General features: G+C 38.3%; 1 protein-coding gene across 1 annotated transcript in view; it reads left to right on the top strand.

Moving 5' to 3' along the window:
- usp43b (ubiquitin specific peptidase 43b) overlaps positions 1–19,943 on the top strand; it is an 84,257-nt gene extending 64,314 nt beyond the window's left edge. The window contains exons 12-15 of the mRNA XM_082162056.1: positions 677–1,022; positions 8,273–8,431; positions 13,330–13,488; positions 15,002–19,943. Of these exons, the coding sequence (XP_082018182.1) occupies positions 677–1,022; positions 8,273–8,431; positions 13,330–13,488; positions 15,002–16,047 (1,710 nt within the window). The 3' untranslated portion in view covers positions 16,048–19,943. The remainder of the gene's footprint in view (positions 1–676; positions 1,023–8,272; positions 8,432–13,329; positions 13,489–15,001) is intronic.
- Positions 19,944–26,148: the final 6,205 nt, after the last annotated feature.

Raw genomic sequence — 26,148 nt, 5'->3', positions numbered from 1 at the left:
AAGGATTTTAACATGCTGTACAATGCTGTACTCGATTACAAAAAGTGACAGCACTAGACTTTGTCAAATAAAAGACGAATAGAAGATTTCTTAAAAACTGTTAAAATATTTAACACATTCTCGTGAACCCAGTATCGTTTATCGTCTCGTTTCGTGAGATACTGTAAGTGTACCATCACACCCCTAGTAAAAATCTTCTTGAGCATCAAATCATCATCTGATTTCTTGGGTTGTGACACTGAAGACTGGAGTAATGATGCTGAAAATTCAGCTTTGCATCACAGCAATAACATTTTTAAATATATTAAAAATAAAACATTTTAAATTGTAATAATATTTCACAATATTACTGTTTTTTTTGCAAATAAATGCAGCCTTGGTGAGCAGAAGAGAATTATTATTTTTTAAATATCATAAAATGTCTTATATCATAAAATATCTTACCGACACCAAACTTACAATGGTAGTGTAAATGCAAATGAGAATTGGATCACATTAACATTTATATATTTTATTAAAAAATAAATAAACATATGAAATTAATTTAATAAAATAAGTTTTAGTAAGTTCTGAAATAGTTTCAATCTGTCAGGACCATTAATTTAGTCCAAAAAAGCACTCAAATAATCTTTCCTTGAGATGTACTGTAAATCATTTTTCATCCATGTTTACTTAGCTGGCCCCTGACGATGCATGGAAGTGCCCTCACTGTAAGCAGCTGCAGCAGGGCACAGTGCAGATGAGCTTGTGGACCCTCCCAGACATCCTCATCCTTCACCTCAAACGCTTCCGACAGGTGGGAGAGCGGCGTAACAAGCTCTCTACACTGGTCCACTTCCCCCTCATGGGCCTTGCTATGGGCCGCCATGTGGTCAAGAGGAGCAACTGTGTCCGTCCACCGTATGGCTGGAAACAACAGGCCCATCACAGGTCTGAAGCCAGCCGACACTCACTCGACTTCCTATACGACCTGTACGCTGTGTGTAACCATCATGGAGGCATGCATGGAGGCCACTACACAGGTGTGTGAGCAAAAGAGAAACATGTCTACAATGATCTAAAATGTGCCTTTTAGTAAAACCTGATGTGACAAAATTTGTACTTAAACTTTAACTTTTATTTTATTGTAACCGATTTTCAACTTCGCTTTGCTTTGTTACAATGTCGGTAGTATATGTAAATGAACAATATCTACTCGTTCTCCGTGTTACCTGGACTGAGAAATTTCTATTTATTTATTTTGTCAGCAAATGTTTTGACAGCTTCAGGGCTTTCGTGAAAACTACAGATTATACTTCTGCACTTTTTGTATCCCCACCCACAGACAGTCTGAGACTGAGTTAACAGAAAAGTTATTGTAAGGGTAGGTTTATCTCTGAAAATTGTATCGTACTTCATCTACTCTTTAAACATCATTGTGGTAAAAATACTATGACAACAGCTTTCTTACCTGTATGCAACACGTTTTGCTTCAGGTGGAACTGACATAATGACAGTGTTCATGGTCATCCAGTTTGAAATGTTGACTACAAACACAGAGGTTTTTGTCTCAGCGATCTCTCTATTTTTACGATTCATTGCGGCCTTTAGCCACTGCCTACGAAATGCGCTGGATCCTTCACTGGAAACCGAACTCACTCCCACTAAACGTTTCCTCTTTGAATTCTTGCACCCGGGAACAATACAAGTCGACACCATTATGACTAAAAGACTAAAATTATGACTAAAACATGCCCAGTGCATTATGGGTGTTGAAGTTCTCCTATAGCTATTTGGCATAAGGGAAGACAACAGCCTTTTTTTCTCTGTTTTCTCCAGTCAAGTAACACTGATTTAAAAAAAAAAATCCACCTTTGTACTGTATAGGTAGCCAAGTTTTATTGTAAGCCAATTTGCTTTAAGTCGCCCTTTAAGGCAAAAAACTCATGAAGCACGTGTTAATAAATCAGTCCAATGGTGTGACGGGACGTCAGAGGCGGGTGACGTCACGAACCAAGAAACCATAAAACATGTTTCTGTGTCTTGAGTTAGTGCTACATGTGAAATTGTTTGTCTTATTTGGTGACTTGTTTGCATGTAAATTGTTGTAGGCCTATATATGTGTCGCACTTAAAGTTTGAAAACCACTGACCTAGATTATAGATGGAAAAGACCATTTATAGACAATACAGGCTATTTATTTAAGAAATATGTAATCTATAAAGCTAACAGTTATAGCCCCACCTATGGCCCAATCTACATAAAATTGTGCAGGCTTGCTGGTCCTTCAAGAGTCACTCTCAATCTGTCAGTCTATAAAGCCTATAAAAAAACAATCTTCATGTATTTCTTGCTTAGAATCGCGTGTCCCATGTGCTCACCTAATGTCGTAAAATTTAGGTACACTTGGCCACGTGTACAACTAGTCCAATCTTTATTGGTGCTGCGTCACTGCTTTCTGTATCAGCTTTCTGTCTTCAGCAAGCACTCTGTGTGAAAACTGTCAGTCTTATTTGGTGTTGTCTGTCCCATTAAGAACAATTAAGCAGCTTCAATCTGTGCCCGATGCTACATTACGGGAGCTGATACACTCAATCTGTGTGTGGTTGCTTGGGAACGGAGAGCGCACAGTTTGAAATACATGAAGATTGTTTTTTTATAGGCTTTATAGACTGACAGATTGAGAGTGACTCTTGAAGGACCAGCACCACATCCTCTTCAATCACTATTTGAAGAATTCATCTTCCAGAATACGTTATAATAAGTTTTGGGAGTTTATTCTCCTACCCTGAAGTCCGTTTTGCAGAGATGGACTAAAAATAAACTCCCAAAACTTATTATAACGTATTCTGGAAGATGAATTCTTCAAATAGTGATTGAAGAGGATGTGGTGCTGGTCCTTCAAGAGTCACTCTCAATCTGTCTGTCTATAAAGCCTATAAAAAAACAGTCTTCATGTATTTCACAACACTTCAGTTTAGCACCTTTCACACAGTGCGATGATCCCGGCATATTGCCGGGAAATTGCCAGAACGCCTTCTGTGTGAACGCAAACACGACCCGGGATTGATGCCGGCATCGATGCCAGGTCGGGACCTAGTAACATTGCCGTGTTCAGTCCTGGAACGCGTGCTGTGTGAACAAAAGCCGTAATAATGCCGTGTCGTAGTGATGACGCTGAAGCCGGGATCGTTCGGCAGCTGTGAAACGGTACGTAATGCGCAAGTTTATGATCGAATCAGAGAAAGAAATGCACAAACGTGGTTTCTCGAGAGAGAAATCGCAGCTCATAAGCAAACTTAAGACGCTGCTGAGACATTACAAGTCACATCGATGTCACGTGTCTTTACGGGATTTTTACGGGTTGTGTGTGAACGATTCCGGAAAATCACTGGCAGTGTGAATGAACCAAAATCAAACGAACCCGGGTCAAATCCCGGGTCACTTTATCCGTGTATTTTCCGGAATCTCTGTGTGAAAGGGGCTTTTGTGATTCTTATTAAGTGGGGGTCATTTTTTAGGATTCTTTACCTAAGTCTCTGAGATCCTGACACCTTGCACTTCTGGAGACTCCAGGTAGGTTGCAGTTCTGGAAAATGGTGGTGCTGGAGACTTAAGGGTTCCTGATGGTTTCACACTTAATTCTTCACCTTAATTCTTAATTATTTTGCTGTTAACATGTGTCTTTTCTTCTCCACCTGTATTTGTCTGACCCTGCTGACCCAATGAGCATTTCACTGTCCAATGGTCATGCCTTAACTGCAATTTCTAATATTGCATTAGTATTGCATCCTTCTCATGGGGATTTAATAATTTTTGACTTTTCAGTCTGAATTAAATCTCTTTTTTGGCTTATTTTATCTGTAAAAGAAAAAATGCCTAATAATTCTGCACACACTGTGTATATATATATATATACAGTACAGGCCAAAAGTTTGGACACATTACTATTTTTAATGGTTTTGAAAGAGGTTTCTTCTGCTCATCAAGCCTGCATTTATTTGATCAAAAATACAGGATTTTTTTTTTAATACAATTTAAAATAATTGGTTTTCAATTTATTATACTTTAAATTATCATTTATTTCTGTGATGCAAAGCTGAATTTTCAGGATCATTACTCCAGTCTTCAGTGTCATATGTGACATCCAGTCCATCACATGATCCTTTAGAAATCATTCTAATATTCTGATTTATTATGAGTGTTGGACACAGTTCTGCTGCCTAATATATTTGATGGTTGAAGGTTAAAAAGAACAGCATTTATTCAAAATAAAAAAAATATTTTCTAATAATATAAATCTTCTTTACTATCACTTTTTTATCAATTTAACACATCCTTGCTGAATAAAAGTATTGATTTATTTCAAAAAAAGAAAGAAAAAAAATTACTGACCCCAAATTACTAACCAGTAGTGTATATTGTTGTTACAAAAGATTTCTATTTTTAAAACATTTGCTTCTTTTTTTTTTTCTTTTCTTTTTTTTTTTATTCATCGAAGTATCCTAAAAAAGTATCACAGGTTATGAAAAAATATTAAGCTGCAGAACTGTTTCATCATCATATTAGAATGATTTCTAAAGGATCATGTGATAGACTGGAGTAATGATCCTGAAAATTCAGCTTTGCATCACAGAAATAAATGATAATTTAAAGTATAATAAATTGAAAACCAATTATTTTAAATTGTAATAATACATCACAATAATATAAATTTTTTTCTGTATTTTTGATCAAATAAATGCAGGCTTGATGAGCAGAAGAAACCTCTTTCAAAAACATAAAAAAATAGTAATGTGTCCAAACTTTTGGCCTGTACTGTATAATAAGGAGGGAACTGAGCAGACTGGAGATTCCCTGTCTTTCTCGTTCCTCTGACCACGTGCAAATGATCTGTGTGTTTGCAACAAATTATACTTTATTTGTAAATAAGCTGATTCTGTAAATAACCGCCCTGATTATTTAATTGAAACAATTCTAATATAGTATTCAGCCTATCATCCAGACCGCTTACTTGTTTGGTTGGTCTTTGGTTGCATTTAATTGAGGAATTAAATGATGCTCATCTGACTTTGAGAAGTTAGATGCCTGTGTTAATATATTATATTCTGCCTTTCATCCATACCATGTTTACTTGTCTGGTTGATCTTTGGCAACTTTGGTTGATCACAAATGTGCCTCAATGGGTCCTGCAGACTGTAGGGACTGTTCTCGTCTGCCTCGATTCAACGGGGTACTTCCCTCAGTGGTCGACCGCGAGCAGGCTCTGGTAGTGGAACAAGAGGAGAGGGTTGTGGCTTGTGCCCCCCCTCAATGAAAAAGCCTGGGGGTCGAAGCTGCACTATCGGCTGTTATTCTCTTGAGGAAGGTTTCAGGAAAGAGGTCCTGACGCTAAGCGTAGACCTCTCAGAGCAGTCCCCCTGGAGGTAAGCGACAAGTTTGCATATCTCAGTGTCCACACAAGTTCGTTGCAGACTGTTAGGGCTCATGGCAGCTGCATCCAATGTGATACCTTTAGGCCTGCTGTACGTGAGACCCTTACAGTGGTGGCTCAGGACCAGGGGGTTTCACGATCAAGGTTACACCCAGATGCCTTCGTTCCTTGGTCTAGTGGGAAAAGACTTGGTTCCTGTCCCTAGGCCCAGTGTTGGAAGCATCCTGTCATCACAAGACTGTCGACAGATGCATCCTTCATAGGGTGGGGAGCGGTCGTGGAAGGCCGCTCGACTCAGGGTCTGTGGTAGGAGCATCATCTCTCTTAGAATATAACTGCCTAGAGATGTTAGCTGCATTACTAGTGATAAGGCATTTCCTCCCAGATCCCAGAGGCCACCATGTTCTATTTCAAACAGACAATATGTTGATGGTCTTGTGTATAAATCATCAGAGGGGTCTGAGGTGCGCCCTCTATACAGGCTGGCACACCAGATCCTCCTGTGGTCCCAGGGCAAACTGCTCTCGCTCAGAGCACTTTATATCCCTTGAATTGGGAGCAGACGTCCTGTCAAGGCAGGGGCTGAGGCCCGGGGAATGGAGACTCCACCCCTAGATGATGGAATAAATAAGGCGGACGTGGACCTGTTTCCATCTTACAAGAAATGACTCATGTTCCACTCTGGTTCTCTCTCGCGCATCCAGCTCCGCTTGGACTGGATGCCATGGTGCAGACAGGGGCCGAAGCTTCATCTTCTATACATATTTCCCCCGATCGCTCTTCTCCTGGGAGTTCTAGAAGAATTCACCGGGTCAAGCTTCGTCGTCTTCTGGTAGCCCCATTATGGCTGGCCTAAGTATGGTTCTCAGACCTGATAGCCCTCCTAGACAGTCAGGAGGGACCTTCTATTGCAGGCCAGGAGCACTATATACCATCCCCGGTCAGAGATGGAAAAGACTAAGGGGGATCAGCTCCAGAATATTGGTATCTCAACCGAGAGTCTGTAGGACTGCTCAATAATTTCGAGGTGCGTGGTATGCCTACACCTCTGTTAGTGAGAGCTTATTCCTCTTGACATATGGCATCTTCAAAAGCCTTGTTGTCAGGAGTCTCCCTCAAAGATGTTTGTGATGCTGCAGGTTGGTCAGCCCTGCACACATTTGTAAGGTTTTTCAGCCTGGACCTGTGGGTCTCAGGTGCTTTCGTTCTGAGTCGTGCCTATACAGTTTCACACCAAGACAGGCATTTGTCAGCATGGCGAAGTGGGTATTTAGTTCCCCAAAGCGTCAGCTGGGACGCAGCACGAGTTCCCTCGAAAGGGAATGTCTCAGGTTATGCATGTAACCATGGTGCCCTGAGAGGGGAATGAGACACTGCGTCACACATTGTGAGATCACAGTCGGACTTATGGAATCATTATTAGGGAAGAACACTTGAAAATTCTGAAAAAGAACACTTGAAAAAAGATCTTCTAGATCTAGGGTCCTGGGGAGAGGATTCACATTTCATTGAGATATTGACCCCAAACAAATCTCAGCACAAGCTATATAGGGCAGGGTGCTTGATTCAGATTATGCAAGGTGATGGGTCGGGTCACTTCCATCCATCTGACTGTAACTGAAGCACAGAGTTAAAAGACCATGGAAAAGGGCGACACAAGATGGCTCCTGATGTTCACCCAGGAGGAATGGGAAAAATATTCCAGCCTCATTTCTGTTCAAGCTGCTGGATTTAACTGGCAGAAATTGCCAAGTATAGTAGCTGTCAGAGAAGAAACTTTGCTGAAGCTGAAATCATTTGGATACTTCAAGGTACAAGCCAAAATACTAAATATTTTATCTGAGAATTTTATGCTAATTCATTTACACTGCAAACCCCCTTTCTTAATAATGGATCGAGTTTAATCGAGATGGGGGAAAAATATCATTAGACAAGAGTTTTTTGTTTGTTTTTTTGTAATTCTGTTTGTCATTCATTTTTTTGTAAGCTGTTTTTATTCTTGTTTTAGAACATCATAAACTTTAAAGAATTTCAGAAGCATACTAAGTTATTAAGTTTACTCTTGTAACCCTGCATTGTGATACTGTGAATATCATTGGCTTGTTATTAATTACTTGTGATATTCCTCATTTGTCACTTTGTATCATTTTAAATCTATATTAAATGCACACTAGTGTTCAAAAAGTTTGGGGTTAGTATGATTTTCTTTGAAAGAAATGAATACTTTTATTTAGCAAGGATGCATTAAATTGATCAAAAGTGACAGTAAAGACATTTACTTTGTTGCACAAATATATATATTTCGAATAAATGCTGTTCTTTTGAACTCTCTATTCATTAAAGGATCCTGAATGAATCTGTCACCGTTTCCAACTGAAAATCAGCATATTAGAATGTTTTTTAAAGGATCATGTGACACTGAAAACTAGAGTAATGATGCTGAAAATTCAGCTTTGCATCACATGAATAAATTTAATTTTAAAATGTATTAAAACTATTATTTTTAAAATGCAATAATTTTTCAAAATATTACTGTTTTTACTGTATTTTTGATCAAGCCTTGGTGAGCGTAAGAGAACCCAAACTTTTGAACAGTAGTGTGCATGTACTTCATTTTGTTAGATTTATATGCGTACGTACAAATTTGTAAATTTTATTTATGTTTTGCAGTGTAAGTACTTGTATGCATGTGTATGTAAATGTTTAAAATGAAAACAATACGTCCAATGAACGTGAAAACAGTGAAACAATGAAACAATGAAAACAGAATTGTCCAAGTAATTCTGGCCCCCGTGCAAGGCTATACTTGAGCATGAAGTAAACTGCATTCTGAATATAATGAATCTCTGTTTTGAACAGCATACTGCAGGAACTCAGTGGACGGTCAGTGGTACGCCTACGATGACAGCACTGTTGAGCCGGTGCCAGAGGGAGAAGTGTGCACTCGTGGTGCTTACATCCTGTTCTATCAGAGACGTGATGCCATTCCATCCTGGTCAGCTAACTGCTCACTACAAGGTGAACACTCGAATCTGCATTACTGTATATCCTCATACCAAGGGCAAACAAACAAAAAACATACTAAAAAGTGCATTATCAAGAGAGTACTAGAATATTCTTTAAAAGTAGTAGTGTAGTTTTGTTGAGCATTTCATTTCAGCCGGTCCGATGTGCTATCCCTTCATGAAATGTAACTTTACACTAAGAAATGTATGATTATTGTAGAGTTTGTGTAGCAATGTATGTTGATAAGTGAAGAAGGAGGCGGGAATCGGCGAACATTCAACACTTTAATTTATCAAAATAAACAAAACACTCACGCCGTTCTCTCACGGCTCTCGGCCCAGCCCTGCTTGTCACAGTTTGAAAATGACATTACTGCTTTTGAATTACATTGTTAGAAAGATCGATACAAAGAAAACATATGCTTTGCTGTTCTTTTGAGGAATTGTTAGAAAGGGTGCCATTTAAAAATGCAATACAAACTCATTTTATTTTATTTTATTTTTACCAAAACCTCTACTCTACAGAACACTGAAATCGCTGCTAGAGTAACTTTATTTACTATTTATTTTATGCAAAGTAGTGCATTCTAGGCTCTAAGTATCTATCCCACCATCTCAAGTTCAAATATTTTATGTATTTTTTATATTATAATATTTTAAGTTATTTTTGATCAAATAAATGCAGGTGGTGAGCATAAGAGACTTCCTTTAAAACCGTAAAAAAAAAACTTTCCTCATATTTTTGAACAATAGAGTATATCCGGCAATGTTTTGCATTACAATGATGAGAAAAAAGGCACAACCATCCTCTTTCTGACTACAATGGCTCTTCTACGCAGTTCTCAATGTCTTTCTCTCTCAACATCTTGAGAACCACATCTTCAGAATCCAAATATGAACACAGAAATGACACAAATGAATTCAACCACCACTCCAGAGTGTACTTGATCCCTGTGCTGCCACAACAATAACCTTGCTGAAGGAATGGGAATAAAACACTTGCAGGAAGGACGAGCTGCTGATTAGCCTCACTGGGAACAGACATGGTTTCGAGTTGCTTGTCTCGTACATGTTCACACACATATACTGACAAAATTTAGTCACTTTCTTTTTCTGCTCAAATGTCTCTGCTACTGTTTTCCTTTCCTCTCCAGTCCTCTAAAGTTATGCTATATGATTCTTCAACAAATCAAATCTACACAATGAAATGACATGTAAAACTATCAAAGTTATATAACCTAAAAATGTATTATGACAACCGCATATCTCCACTGAAGCAAGCTGAGCGGGCGTTTTCAATTCATTCTCTATGGGGGGTGAAGGCTCGCACATCAAAAAGTCGAGCAGTGTCCATGCAGCTTTATGCAAATAAGTGGTGAAAAACACAGGGTGAAAGCAAACTGATATGAGATGAAGGCAGTAACGTCTGTCTAAGCTTTTTTTAAATCTGCCTGTAGTGCTGGTGGATTCATTGGTTAAATGGCATTCTTGCATATCATTAGATTTAGATTCAGATTTGAATGCATTTTGCATGCTTTCTTTGTTGCTATGTTTATTACAATCATAGACCACTCTCAAGGCAGTAACTGAAAGTTAGAGTTTGGGGTCGGTGAGATTTTTAAAAATGTTTTTGAAAGAAGTCTCTTCTGCTCACCAAGGCTGTGTTTATTTTATCAGAAAGACATAAAAAATTATTATATTGTGAAATATTATTATAATTTAAAATAGCAGTTTTTTTATTGTGATATATTTTTAAGATGTAATTTATTCCTGTGATGGCAAAGCTGAATTTTCAGCATTATTGCTTCAGTCTTCAGTGTCACATTATCCTTCAGAAATCATTCTGATACAGTGATTTGCTGCACATTCTTATTATTATCAATGTATTTTTGATTCTTTGAATGGAAAGTTAAAAAAGAACCGTATTTATTTTAAATAGAAATCATTTGTAGCAATATAAATCTTTACTGTAAAAATGAATGCATCCTTGCTTAATAAAAGTATTAATTTCTTTCTTTTTTTTCTTTCAATTTTTTGAACAGTAAGAACATCATTCTTCTTAACATTAAGTTAAGAACATCAGCTTTGGTTGCATGAATCAAGTGCACATCAGTAAGTAAATGCAATTAAAATGGCTTTGAATTTAAATCCATATTAAAAGACTAATGTTGTATAGTTATAATATGAAGTGAAGTCTGAATTTCACAGGTAATTGAGATATTTAGCCATTACTCCTCTAACAAAATCTTTACTTTTAAAATGTGTCTGCACACTGTACGCATTCCAAATTTTATGGCAATGTTTTCTAAATGAGTGCTAAAATTGTAGTGTTAACTCTGGTGCTCTTAGTTCATTTTTGACAGAAAATTGTAGTTTTTTTGTTTGTTTTTTTACTTTATTGGAATAGTACGAAACTTGGTAAAGGTTTTTTTTTTTTTTTTACACAAAAAAAAAAAACGGACATAATTTGGGGTGAAATGGCCCTGAAAAAAATAGTCACACATGTACTCTTAACAGTGAAAACCAAAAATATAATTTTTTTTATATTTCAAACAAAATGTTCCTGAAAGCTAATTGTTTGATGTATCAAGCCCAAATCTGTTCAGATTTATGGCTTTGATTTTTAGAGGAAAATGTGTTTTGGAAAATATATATTTCATATAAAAGTTGAAAATGGTATGTTTGTGCATTTTTCATAATAAACATAAAATTCTTCACTTCAGCAAAAATCTGGCAAGTGTCTTCTTTAAAAGACCAAACTTAATTCTGTTTCAAAGCATTCAAGATTTATGACAGTTGGAAATTTCATTTTCAGGTCTATGCTCAAAAGTTGAATAAATGGATTATAACAACTACGTAAATTTAATTTAGTACCATAAAATCCTGTAAAAATACAAATATTAAATGAAAAAACAATATCGAACTAAAATCGTACATTCATTTAATTGAAATAAAAAAAAAGTCATTTTTGACCGCCACGCTAAGGTCACCAGAGGTTAATAATCAACACTGCATGCGTCTTGCAGAAGAACATTGTACGCCCGGTCTAAAATAGTCAGAATATTATTATAGGCGTAGCAGAGTGATTCAGGATAAGACAAAAAGATAGATTCATGCTGTACTCACTCATTATATCAATATTGTACATTTTGAAAAAAAAAAAAGGTGCATAGTGTACCTTCAAGGTATGTTAACATATTTTCCATAGTGCAGCGAGGCACATTTAAACGTGCATATTTTGGTATATTTTTGTAAATGGTACATTTTGTATGTTTCAAGAAGATGGGATAAGAACAATGTTTCAGTGAGCTGCTCTTCAATGATATATACTGAATCTTACATTATAATAAATATTGATATTGTCAGAGGTGATGTAATTAGTCATGAAATGTCATGCAGAGGCCTTAGGTTACTCCATCGTGGTAGTAATTAAAATGGATCTGTTATCAGTAGCTCCCATTGATTCACAGTAGAAACAAGTTCTGTGGAGTCTGAGCTCAACTGAGTTAAACTGTTGTGAACCGCTTCAAGCTACTGTTCAAAATAAAGTAACTGATCTGTCAGGTTCACGTTTGTGGAGCTAAAGCGATCACCTTCAGTGTTGGCTGTTGTGCTCAGATCAAAGTTGTATGATTCACTTCCACACTAACGTGCCCCAGAGCATTTATGCATAAACTTTATAAACTCTCAGATATGTCTATTTGAAGCTTGTGATGTACTTCATTAAATAGTTCTCCTTTCTTTGTGATTTGTCAATCCTTATAATATGAAACTTTGCAGCTTAACCTGCACATAAATATGAGAGCTGTCTGATCCAGAGAACATGTTGTTCCTACTTTCCATAGCTGACTTAAAGGGATAGTTCGCCCAAGAATATGAAAACTCTTTTCAAATAATTGCTGTTCTTTTGAACTTTCTGGACAGCAAAAAAAAAAAAAAAAAAAAATGAAGCAGCACAACTGTTTTCAACATTGATGATAATAATAAATGTTTATTGAGCATCAAATCATCATATTAGAATGATTTTTGAAGGATCATGTGACACTGAAGAGTGAAGTAATGATGCTGAAAATGTCACAATTTTACTGTTTTTACTATATTGATTAAATAAATGCAGCCTTGGTAAGCATAAGAGGTTGAAAATATTAGATTAAATAAATTAATTAATGTATTTGATTAAATAGATGCTGCCTTAGTAAGCATGACTTCTTTCAAAAACATTAGGCTAAATATCATCCTTCCCACATAAAAACATGCATCGATTCTGTCAACCCGTCCGAGACATTTTTTATATGCTGCATGTTTCCCATGTTCTGTTACTCATTTTTGAAAGGTTATTGCACCAGCAGTCAACCTGCATCTCACAATCATTGGTATGCATAGCATAATACTTGTTTGGACCCATTCCATCTCATCTTCATGGGTGTTTAATAGAAACAAGTCTCACACATACAAAGGCTAGAGCAAAATGAGAACAGGGTTCCTGGTATTATCAGAAAACAAACAGCATTCTGACTTGCATGAAGTGGAACGGCAACGGCATTCTGGCGTTCTATTGCGCATGTGCGACTCCCCGTCTACTGCGGGAGAACAGCTGATTTGCCGTAGTCGTTACTACGTGAAAGATTAAGAAAGTTAATGTTATGTTTTTTGGTATGTGGCATTGTAATTGTTTATGTATATCATTAAATGCCCAAAGCAACCCTCTCCTGCTTTTTAAAATCACTTTCTTTATTTGTATTTTGTCAAATGATTAAATTATCCCCTATGCCGTACTCTTTACTGTTGCTTAGTGATTTTTGCGCTCTTTAGCTACGGCAGTTAACCGTTTATTTCCGGCTGCCGTTGTCGTTCCATCAGCAGCTGTTGCTTAAAGTCCCTAATGTTGACTAGGCTACTTTTGACCCACAGGTTCCTCCAGCGTCTCTATATCAGATCACTGGCTCATCCGATTGAATGCAGACAACCGAATTTCCAATTCAACTAGCAAGCTGTCCAATTCATCTTCAGCTCCTGAGCCCCAAACACCACACGTTCCTGTCATTCATGAGCCTCTAAATGAAGATAATGGTCAGTAAACTCTTGATTTATGTCTACTACTCCTTAAAACAATAAGTGGTATTTCTTTTACAATTTAATGAAGTCATGTACAGTGACCTGCTCCATTGAGTCGTTTTCAAAGGAAAGTCTCTGGCCATCTAATTATTATCATTTTAGATGTAATCAAATCAATTCAAGTCCCTTTATACAATACAGCGCTTTATACAATACAGATTGTTTCATTTCAATTAAATGGTGGCTGTCATAACTTGTTTTGACCATTTTCAGACATTAGGAGATTTATTCAAATATACATTAAATAATAACTAAATTAATAACATGTTACAATAAGGTTCCACTTGTTAGTTAACTACCCTAGAACTAACAATGAAAAATACTTATAAAGCATTTATTAATCTCAGTTAAGGATGATTTTAACTGGCTGAGCTGCATTAGAGAAGACAGTGATATCGCTTTGTTGAAGAGACACTGTTTTTTCCACAACATTTCCAAAACTCATTTGTTTGACCTAACTTACTTTAAACACTGTTCCTGAACATTATAACCCCGACGTTTATCTGTGCGCTGCACATTTTATGGAGAACAACTTGTTTTCTGTTGCTTTAGTAAGCTCTTGCTTTTGTAAGACTGTGCACCGCTCCTTAGGAAAATTAACCATGGTTTTGTGATCGATCACTGTTTGTATTACCTTAGTTTTCCGACAAATATCACGATTAAATGGTGGATAACATCTTATATATAATGTATAAGAAAATTACAAAAAAACAAACCACTCTGAAATGTCCTGTGAAATCCGTTCTGCACAGTCCTCTTGTTCGTTAACATTGTCAGGGTCTGAATCGGGTTCAAATTGGTTTGAAATTGACACCATCCTCAATATTTACATTAGAGAAGAACTATGAAGGGGCGGGACATTCCCCAAACACACGCTAAGTGCTGCCAATCACAACACACTGGGCCAGCTAACCAATCACAGCACATTTCATATTTCAGAAGGATGGGCTTCATCAAAATCGGCATGTTCGAGCCAGACTGGGGAGAGAGGTGCTGTAATAATGTAAAATATGTATTAAAAAAATGTTTTAAAGTCTTTTGAACAATCAAGAATGAAAACACATTTTAGTACACCCTAAAAACAAAATCAAGACTTCGTAAAAGAGAATAATAAGACCCCTTTAACAGTATTTATTAAACTGGGAAGGGTCATAGCACTTGCATATTGTTGTCTTATTGTTAGTTTAACTGCTTCTATTGTTCTCATTTGTAAGTCGCTTTATGTAAAAGCGTCTGCTAAATAAATAAATGTAAATGTAAATTCATGATTTTACGATACATCAAAACAACATTAGCAAATTTCGCAAATACAATTTGAAATATGCAGGCATTTTTATTTGTAAGCTGAGACTTTGTTTTATCAAAAATAACACCGTAAAATAAACACAAACAAACACAAAAAAAGATTCTGCATATCACTTTTCTCCTCAAACTGTTTTTTTACTAGCCCTCCATTTTTTGCTTTTAGGTGTAGTTGAGCCGACGCCATTTGTACGGAGCGTCCGGGGTCACAGCATGAGTATGCGCTACCACTCAAAATCCAAGACAGGCCCAAGCAAAGTTCTTCCACTGCGCTGGTCATTTGCTTCCAAGGAACGCAGAAAGCCCTCCAGCGTAGCTCCACAATCGGCAAACGACGAGCTGGTGGAGTACCTTGAGTCTGGCCGGCGGCCTCGATGTACCAAGGAGCCCATAGTCAGCATCGTGGCTAGTCCTTCACAGGTCAAAGCCCAGCTTCGCGAGGACGATTCCCTGAGTTCCCCCAGCTGTAGCAGTAGTCTCAACGGTGTGGAGCGAAGTAGCTATCAAGGTCCGGATTCGCCCAGGTTACCCGAAGGCCAGAGCAGACCAGCATCAGACCTTAATGGTATCAGTTGCGATGGTTCATGGGCCAAAAGCAGCTCAACATCAACTAGGCAGGAGCACGAAAGGACTCAAGGAAGCAAGTCGCTTCAAGGTTCCCCTACTGCACTCCCCAATGGCACTAGCAACAGTGCATCTCATTCCAGAGACTCTACGTTAAAACGGCTCCGGAACCAGGCGGCTGCCGCTAATAGGATTCATACCAGCCAGACGCAAACGGCCACTGGGGAAAGCAGGAGTAAAGATGGCGTCCTTCCCGCCATCAGCAAGGAGGTGGGTCATGGAAAAACGCTTTCCAGTAAGAGCTTGACCAAACTCTCTCTATCCAACGGCACTCTAAATGGGAAGGGAGTCGAGGCGAGGAAATCCGGTACTTCTCACAAGAGTGCCAATAAAATGGTTAGTAGCAGAGAAAACCAGGTTTGTTCAAGCACAGCTAATATAAAACGCGCCTACAGCTCATCCAGTATTCAGAGCAGACTAGATATGACTTTGAAAAGGACGTCGTCTCTCCAAAGAAATAGTACGTTGGTGCCGGCCCCCCATAAAGGACTTACGGTTGATAAATCCTCCTATGCAACACTACAGAGAATTAGATACAGCAGCACTTCACTTGGCAGACAGAGACCTGTGCCCGAGTCCTGCTTCTGACGGGTTTCTCCTTCACTGTGGGAAATGGTGTTTGTATATATGTTTTATGCATCTGGCAACGTTTAAAAACTACACACTATTGCTGTACTATTGCTCTTTTCCTAAACCTAGTAAGCATTGTGTGCACCTTGTTTTTGCCAAATTCAAGGCAGCAGGTACCCAATGTTGAAAACAGTTTTGCTACTTAGTTACAGCTTGATTGGAAATGAGGCAGTATGTTCCTCTCACGTCACCTGTATTGAAATAAATTGCGAGTTGAGTCTCTCATTTGTATGACAGTTTCAGCCAATGTTGTGCATTCAAATTGTTTCTAATACAATAAGGATGCTGCCTTAGAATATAGCTATGTAGGGTGTAGGGAGTAAGGTTCACTTGGCTAAGCTCACTAGGTTTTGAAACAGAGCTAGTTTCCACTCTCAAATCTGTCTTTCTGTATCAGTCTATTGTCGGTATGAGCAATATTGAACTTGCATATCTCAAAGCCTGTTCTTAAATCTCCATTTATACCTTCAGATATGTAGCATCACACGCTAGTTGCTGGAATAATTACCCGATTAGCAGTACAGATACAGTAGGACCTGCTTAAATGTCAGAATTGAAGTCTGCTTCATGCTTTCAGTGGAACTGTTATGTTTATTTCTGCAAGTGCCTTTTGTAATGATCTCAGGAGAGTGAAATTCGTAGGAACAGAATGGCTGTGTATTGTTTAATTTTTTTTTCTCATGAATATACATGCACACACCTCACCAGAGATAAAATAAATCCACAAACAGCCTAAACATTTATTGATCTCACTCCCACACAGTTTCCAAATGACACTAAATGTTTCATTGTGTTCCTTTCTCTGCTGGATTCACTTGTTTTCTGACAGGAATGGACTATGCAAGCACAATCAGACATGTGCATGTCGTGCTCGTCTCTGAGTTCAATGCGTTCAAGCATCAGCTGGAAATTGAGCACTAATTGCAAAAAGGAACAAGGTGCTGAATTTCATTTTAAAAGAAATATTCATATTGTATGAATGAAGATCTGTAAGTGAAGATAAATTGAGGCAAAAAAAAGGCAGGATCTTAGAACAATATTTAACACGGAATAAAAATATAAAATAATTAGAGGAAGCAGTTGTCTGAACCGCTTTGAAGTTTTGATAATATTGATGCATGTCATATTCTTATGTTTGGAAATATAATCGGAACATAATGGTTTTGGATTGTTTTTCTCATGCATAGTCTTTTTTTGTTATGCAAACTAATGATACCTCAAATTGCATGGCTTGTTGACTTTTCTAACCAGTTGGACTTATGACTTGGGTCTGTGAGAAATCACCTAGCAATAGCGTAGACTTCAAGACACTCAAAACACATTCAAGTTACCACACTTGTACATTCAAGTTACAAATGGCTAAGCTCACTTGGATAGTATAGGCTGTATTTCGCCTCAAAATTTGCTGAACAAATATGACAAATATTGACCGCAACTTAATTGGGTCTAATTGGTAAGCAAGACATGTAATATTACTTAACTCTGTTACACCACTTACACTTTAAATAATTAATGAAATAATAATCCCAATGCACTTTCCAGACCTCTGGAGTGATGTTGTGCCCTCATATTACTAACCAATCTGAATATGATAATGCTGTATGTGAACTGTTCACCTGAAATTAGACTCCCCATGTTATTGTTAATGCGCACTAAACCTGAAGAGCCGTGCTTATGTAACAGGCTACTTAAAAAGCAATGTATTATGATAAATGTTGTTGAGTGTAATTATTACTGAGGAGGACATTTATTCAGAAAGAGCATTTTCTCCTGTGCTCCTGGGCAAGTTTTCATGCTAAGTTTTTGTACCACACTTTTTAATTGGATGTATTATGTGTGATTAAAAATATGCTGAGATGCTTGTTAGCAAGATAAAGCAAGCCATTACACACTTTGTGCTAACATATTGCACCTAGTTTATCTTTAGGCTAGTTGTGGCGAGGTAAAGCTAGGTCTCCAGTAGGGAAACGAGTGCGGGAGGTTTTGCAGACGTGTTTTCACCCCTGCCTGGATGCACAGACCTTATACAGCACCATATCAAAATGATCTCCGGGGAGGTGGCGCGCAGCCGTCCCTATCGTTTACCTGAACACAAGAAAAAGGTGGTACAGGGTGAATTGAAGGCCATGCTGGGGCGTAATAGAAGATTCACATAGACTGGACGAGCCCTATAGTCTTAGTACCTAAAACAGACGGCTCTGTCCGTTTCTGTGTCGATTACAGGAAGGTGAATGCAGTGTCGAAATCCAATGCCCCGAGTTGACGAGCTGCTTGATTTGTAGGTTCAGCTCACTTTTATTCGACACTGGATTTAACGACAGGGTGTTGGCAGATTCCCTTATCACCATTATCCAAGGAAAAAACAGCCTTCACAACGTCGTTTGGATTACACCAATTTATTACTCTTCCGTTTGGGTTGTTTGGGGCTCCTGCCACCTTTCAGCGTCTAATGGACAAAATCCTCCGGCCACATAGGTAATGCGTATGGCGCTGCCTATCTCGACGACATCATTTTATACAGTAATGATTGGCAGAGGCATCTGGAACATCTGCACACTGTCCTGAGATCGCTGAGGGTGGCTGGATTCACGGCAAACCCACAGAAGTGTGCAATTGGGCGTGTGGAGGTACGGTATCTGGGCTTTCACTTGGGATATGGGCAGGTGCGTCCCCAAATTGTAAGACTGCTGCGATTGCAGCCTGCCCAAATCCCAAGACCAAAAAGGAGGTGAGACAGTTCTTGGGGCTGGCGGGATATTATAGAAGGTTTATTCCTAATTATTCTGAGCAAATTCTTTACCTAAGCAAGGTAAAGGCTGCCCTGTGCGGCGGGCTGCTCTTAAACTCTCCTAGCTTTGATCTCCCTTTTTTGTTGCAGACCAACGTGTCGGACGGGGGGCTGGGTGCAGTCCTGTCCCAGGTGGTCGGAGGGTAGGAGCGGCCGGTTTTGTATCTGAGTCGTAAGCTCTCAAACAGAGAGACCAGGTACAGCACCATTGAAAAAGAGTGTTTGGCCATTTGGTGGGCCATCCTCACCCTCCGTTATTACCTCATGGGATTGGAATTACTCTCTGTTCGGACCACTCGCCCCTCCAGTGGCTCCACCATATGAAGGATAGCAACGCGCGCTCACCCGTTGGTATTTAAAGCCTTTAAAATTCAAGGTGGTCCACAGGCCAGGGGTGCAGATGGCTGTCGCCGACTTCCTCTCTAGAAATGTGGGCTGCAGGCCGGATGGCTCCCCAGCCTGAGTCGGGAGGTGGGGGTATGTTGTGAGGTGGGCGTGGTAAAGCGAGGTCTGTAGCGGGGGAACGATGCATCTCCGCACTCGACCTCCTTATCACTGCTCATGAGCGGTGATAAGGAGGTCAAGTGAATGATAACTATCACCTGTCTCTAATTCCAGTGATTGGCGTAGAGAAAAGATATAGCGCCCCACAGACCTGGGGCAGGGAGAGGGAGAGACTGGTTACTCACAGAGACTGTTATTTTGCTGTGTATGTGACTGTGGAGGCAGTGAGCCTGACAGTATTTATTTTGTTCATTTTTTCTTTGAGTAATAAAAAGCTTGGATTACTCGCCACCCCTGACTTTTTCGTCCTTCTTCCTTTGAAGATATCACACTAGTAAATTAAAACGCAGTCAGAAGTTTTCTAAACAGGTTTTTAATAAGTTTTTACAAACAGATACATCTACACCTCGATCAATAAATCTTTCACTGCCTCCAAGATTGCCATTCTTAACCGTTCATGCGATGACGCAATACAATCTAAATGTCAATACCAGTGTATGCTGTGAATGCTGTGAAATGGCAGATATTGCAGATATTAATAAAACATTGTGGCCAACGTAGTTGCTAGTGTGCATGAGCAGTATTATTGTTTTATAGACATTGCTGTTTTGTCCTATATATACTGTAACATCCAAGTTTGTCTTGACAACAATTATGCGTATTGCATATGTTTGTCAAATGACTCACACAAATGAGTCATGCTGTCTTTTTTAATTAAAGGGTTACATTTTTTTCTAAATGTGAATATTATTTGAAAACATTTAGAAAATTGTAAATACCATTAAATATAAACGTGTGTGTGTGTCTGCATATTTATATAACAGAAGTTCACCTGTTGAAATGTATTTTACACATACATCACAATGTGCAAATCATGAACATTTCAGCTTTCTTTTCTCCTGATAGCAGGGAAATCTTGACCAGAGACTGAAAAAAATGTTTTTAATTACAGTAAGACAAGAGCTCTGTGTCTCAGAATTTAAAGAGCAGAGAAATTTAACAGACAGTCTTAGTTGGCTTTGATTATTCTCTAGTATCCTACAGACATCGAATTGCATGACTGAGCTGAATAAATTAGTCTTCTAATTTTTAAGGATTCTGAGATATTGATTCAGACGTTTCCTCCTCCTCAGTATGAGTCATTTAGCCCTGCCACCGGATTAACACCCAGCTATTGGACCGTTTTATTCAAACATGTCCCATTTAATTCCCCCTCCTAATAAAGACTTGCTGTTGTTGGAAGCTTAATGGTGGTGACGTTGCTTGCGAACGTGCTGTAGCTAGTTCGTTCATAGCCTTCGTTTAGCTTTTTACTTCTGCCGATTGTATTTAGGCTTCGGATTTAAAGTTGTGTTCCTTTGTGAAGATTATCATGATGAAAAATAATTCAAAAGCCAATGGAAAAATCACTTGGGGTTTTTGTAAAGGGAACCAGTTTGATGATAACTTATGGGTTTGCCTACAAAAATACATCTTCACTGCATTGCTCTAATCCTTTTTTATAAGAGAAAATGCATTATGAAATCATGTCTATTTGGTACGTTTTTGGTTAGAGTCTTTGTTTTCAACTCAGTCTTTGTTTTCAACTCAAAGCACAGTTAGAACCGTTCCCAAACCATTGATTTCATGCTGTTGTTTATGACTGCATTTAGATTTGATGCATTAATAATGCATCACATTTATCATGAAAGGAAACAGAGCATCATAAAACCACTGGATCAGCAGAGTTGGAATCATATTCGAAGTATCCCAGCAGCTCATCAGCGTCTCCAGCCTCCCCCACTGGAAGCAAAATGTCTTTATCATTAAAAAACCTCTAACGTAATGAAGAGATTATGCCTATGGAGACCCATCAAAACTGCTAGACTGTTGTGTTTTAAACTATAATAGTTTAATAAAGCTATAATATTAATTTTTTTGGCCTGACCTGTTTTAAAATTGTAATTTTTAACTTCTTACTGAACAATGCAACACATTGAGGCATGGCATGTACATTCTCAATGACCTGGCCTCATGATTAGTTGTGGTTGCTAGCCGTAAGTATGCTTAAATATTCCATTTAAAATAAAATGAAAAAATGTAGTGATGTTATGTTCGATTCCGAAGCTTCTGTCAAAAAATAATAACACATTTCAGCACTGTATGTGTCGCGGTCACCAGCTCTGTCACTAGTCACCGTATCTGCACTACATTCTCCATAATCTCTATCTGACTCCTATTCATTCTCCAGCGATCATTTTCCAACATCATTCCTCTCCTAGTTTCCAATCCAGCGAGGTGTGATCTCCATCTGCCATCCTGCTTCCGTCATCCACGATCTCTTGCACCTGTAAGACAGAGACTTCCATTATCATCCATATCAAGTCATCTATATCTCTCATTGCTCTATTCATTTACCTTTTACCAATCATTCTGCTCTGTGCTGCAAAATAAACAACCTGTCATCATATCTCACTGTTTCCTGGCGGTTCTAGCTCATATGGCGCCCTGGGCGAACCACCCTTTCAACACCATGTTCAGGTTTGACTAAAATGTTGACATAATTGCAAAAAAAAAGATACTTTAATACAAAGAATGCTAAAATGTTAAATTGTTGTTATGATAATGATTTATAATGTGTATACAAATCTAAATGAAAAACATGGGAATGGTACATGAGCCATTGAGTAATCCTCTGCTGCTGTAGCTGTGTACAGTGGCTGTAGTTGAACATTTTATTTTAAAAGTGTTTGTTTTCCATTAGATGGCAGCTATCTTCCACTAAATCATGGCACATTCTTCATATTATCACCATGAATGAAATTGAGAAATGTACAGTAGATCTTCTTTAAAGTGAATTTTTTCGCACAAAAAAATGCTATTTTAAGCTTTATTTGTTCTTGCCAAAAGCAAGCGATTTGTAACGTCTGACGCTTTTTTCAGCTGAAAACCACATGACTGCCTATGTCTGGTTCATAAGGAGCAAATCCCAGAGTGATTTTCCTTGCTCCAATTGGCCACATGTTTGTTTTATACATCATAATTTTTCATGGAAGCCCAAATTAACTTTGTCTATGAAATATAGTTATGGGCAGTAAAATAAACAGATCGCAGATTTAATTAGTTGGGTCATTATACGAAAACGTGCCATTTCCCACTTTTAATGTTTGATTTTCAAAGTACTGTTTTGAAAATCTTTAAGTCCCCTTTTGGATGAAGTAGATCCTTACCTCTTAGGAAAATGTGCCGTGCCATCTCAGGCTATCTTATTTTTTTATTTTTTTTCATATAACCAACGCAAATGTGTGTGTTTGGTCAACCCTGTTACCGACATATTAATTACGTTTTGAAAAGGTTTTAAATACATATATAGAACAAATCTTATATACTGTGAAAGATAACCCCCCCCCTTGTTACATTAATAGTGTTTGTGAATTGAGAATATTGAAAGTTTAATTTTTTTTAGCGGATGAATACGTTCATTTCCAAATGACACTCTCCCAGCATCTTCTGTTTTAAGAAAAATGTATGGAAACAAAAATAAAACACCTCAATTCAATTTTGAGTGGATTATTAGCCTCTCTTACTAAACATTTACAATTAGTTGATTACATTTTTATTTTCATTTTTTAAATGATATTAGAATATTATACAAGTATCAGGGTTGACACATCAGTAACAGGGTTGACAGCAGTTACCGTATTGGTTATACTGTTTGTTTGAGTTACAGTTATGGGTGTAATGGAGTCTTAATTGGACATTCATAAACCTTTAATTCAACATGACTAATCAGCATATTTTGGAGACAGCTCTATTGAGATATTTTAGCATAAAAATTATGAAGATTCTGCAGATGTAAATGTAAACCAATTGTTTTATTAAAACATTAACATTACATTGCAATTAAATGACCAATTGAACATGTTTGGCCATAACAGAATAAGCAAAAAACACTAACGATCACTTACTAAAGGCCACTATAAAAAAGTATAAAAAAACTCTCTCCTTCTTTGACCTTTCCCACTTACAAAGCATGTAGAAGTCTGTAATTGATATCATAGGTACACTTCAACTGTGAGAGACGGAATCTAAAACAAAAATCCAGAAAATCACATTCTATGATTTTTAAATAATTAATTAGCATTTTATTGCATGACATAAGTATTTGATCACCTACCAACCAGTAAGAATTCCGGCTCTCACAGACCTGTTAGTTTTTCTTTAAGGCGAGACACTACAGGTGAATAGGGTAAAATTTTAAAATAATAGATATCACCATGAAACTTCCTCAGTTCATTACTTACACAAGTTCATACAAAAAATGTTTTACAAGTTTTTGAAATTTTTATGTTTAATTATGCAAATTAGGTATTATCTCATTAAATATGTGCAATTTTACATATTTTTTCAGTAGATATATCTGAAAATATGATAAAGCCAGACGCAAAATTATTTTTTCATTTTGATTACACACAAGATGACAAAAGATGTTCAGAGGGATTTCAGGATATATGCTTTCATTACCTAGGAAATCAAAATTTACTGTCCATAGCCTTAAAATATCGATTTTTCGAGTTTTTTTTTAATTAAAATGTCACATAAATCAGGCCAGGAATGATTTATTAACAAATCCCTCTGAACAGATCTTCAGAATACTGCTAAGTGTATAACTGGAAAGTTTGGTGTACATAGGTGCTACATAGGCTGAGATGTTTCTACTGGAGAATGACAAAAAAACGCAAAAAAATTATTTTGAGAAAACGGCAGTTAAAGATTTAAATAGCTCTAAATGAGATTTCGTCGTTAGCTTTAAATCCCCCTTTGGACATTCACGATTGGTTACTGATAGAAAGGAAATGCCCATATTTGGTTTACATAGCGTTGTGCATGAGACTCAGAGCTTTACAACGATCCCGGACATGACAGACTTCAGTGAACAGACGGAGCTCGGCATGTCGCGATGGAATACTAACTTCCTGGTAAATTCGGGAGAAACTTACTGCCGCAAGTAAACAAAATGTAATAAAATAAACATTGTAATGTATATTTTCAGCGTTTTCTTTATAGCAGCTTGAAATAATACATATTGAAGGAGTAAACTCGGCCAAAATCTCAAAACTGACCACTGCATGAAAAATCGATGTTTTTGCCTGCCGTGTCTCGCCTTAAGAAGCCCTCCTTTTCTCCTCTCATTAGTCATTACCTGTATTAACTGCACCTGTTTGAACTCGTTACCTGTATAAAAGACACCGTCCACACACTCAATCAAACAGACTCCAAACTCTCCACAATGGCCAAGACCAGAGAGCTGTGTAAGGACATCAGGGATAAAATTGTAGACCTGCACAAGGCTGGGATGGGCTACAGGACAATAGGCAAGCAGCTTGGTGAGAAGGCAACAACTGTTGGCGCAATTATTAGAAATTGGAAGAAGTTCAAGATGACGGTCAATCTCCCTCGGTCTGGGGCACCATGCAAGATCTCACCTCGTGGTGCATCAATGATCATGAGGAAGGTGAGGGATCAGCCCAGAACTACACGGCAGGACCTGGTCAATGACCTGAAGAGAGCTGGGACCACAGTCTCAAAGAAAACCATTAGTAACACACTACGCCGTCATGGATTAAAATCCTGCAGCGCACACAAGGTCCCCCTGCTCAAGCCAGCGCATGTCCAGGCCCGTCTGAAGTTTGCCAATGCCAATGATGAATGGGAGAAGGTCATGTGGTCTGATGAGACAAAAATAGAGCTTTTTGGTCTAAACTCCACTCGCCGTGTTTGGAGGAAGAAGAAGGATGAGTACAACCCCAAGATCACCATCCCAACCGTGAAGCATGGAGGTGGAAACATCATTCTTTGGGGATGCTTTTCTGCAAAGGGGACAGGACGACTGGACCGTATTGAGGGGAGGATGGATGGGGCCATGTATCGCGAGATCTCTATCGCGAGACCTCAGTAAGAGCATTGAAGATGGGTTGTGGCTGGGTCTTCCAGCATGACAACGACCCGAAACACACAGCCAGGGCAACTAAGGAGTGGCTCCGTAAGAAGCATCTCAAGGTCCTGGAGTGGCCTAGCCAGTCTCCAGACCTGAACCCAATAGAAGATCTTAGGAGGGAGCTGAAAGTCCGTATTGCCCAGCGACAGCCCTGAAACCTGAAGGATCTGGAGAAGGTCTGTATGGAGGAGTGGGCCAGAATCCCTGCAGTGTGTGCAAACCTGGTCAAGAACTACAGGAAACGTATGATCTCTGTAATTGCAAAGGTTTCTGTACCAAATATTAAGTTCTGCTTTTCTGATGTATCAAATACTTATGTCATGCAATAAAATGCAAATTAATTACTTAAAAATCATACAATGTTATTTTCTGGATTTTTGTTTTAGATTCCGTCACTCACAGTTGAAGAGTACCTGTGATAAAAATGACAGACTTCTACATGCTTTGTAAGTGGGAAAACCTGCAAAATCGGCAGTGTATCAAATACTTGTTCTCCCCACTGTATATTATGTAAATACTATTAGTAAGAAAAGTACGTCTGTGAAAATTCTCAGTCACCCAGGTCATAGTTATCCAAGAAGGGTTGGCTCAGGGGTGACAACCCCACAGAGGTTAAATACCTGGCACTCCCCATCAGTCATTTAGAACTGAAGAAACCCCTTGGATGAGAGGCAAAGCAAAGTCCAGTTGCCCTTGATTTAACCCTTCTTGGGTATACAACATGGGTAAGACACACAAAAGCAAACTTTCGTCAACCCTGTTACCCTGGAATGATAACAGGGTTGACGGT

Source organism: Leuciscus leuciscus (assembly GCF_965113295.1).
Source record: "Leuciscus leuciscus genome assembly, chromosome: 1".
Taxonomy (NCBI): Eukaryota; Metazoa; Chordata; class Actinopteri; order Cypriniformes; family Leuciscidae; genus Leuciscus; species Leuciscus leuciscus.
The sequence above is the reverse complement of the archived record's forward strand: the minus strand, read 5'-3'. Positions and strand labels throughout refer to the sequence as shown.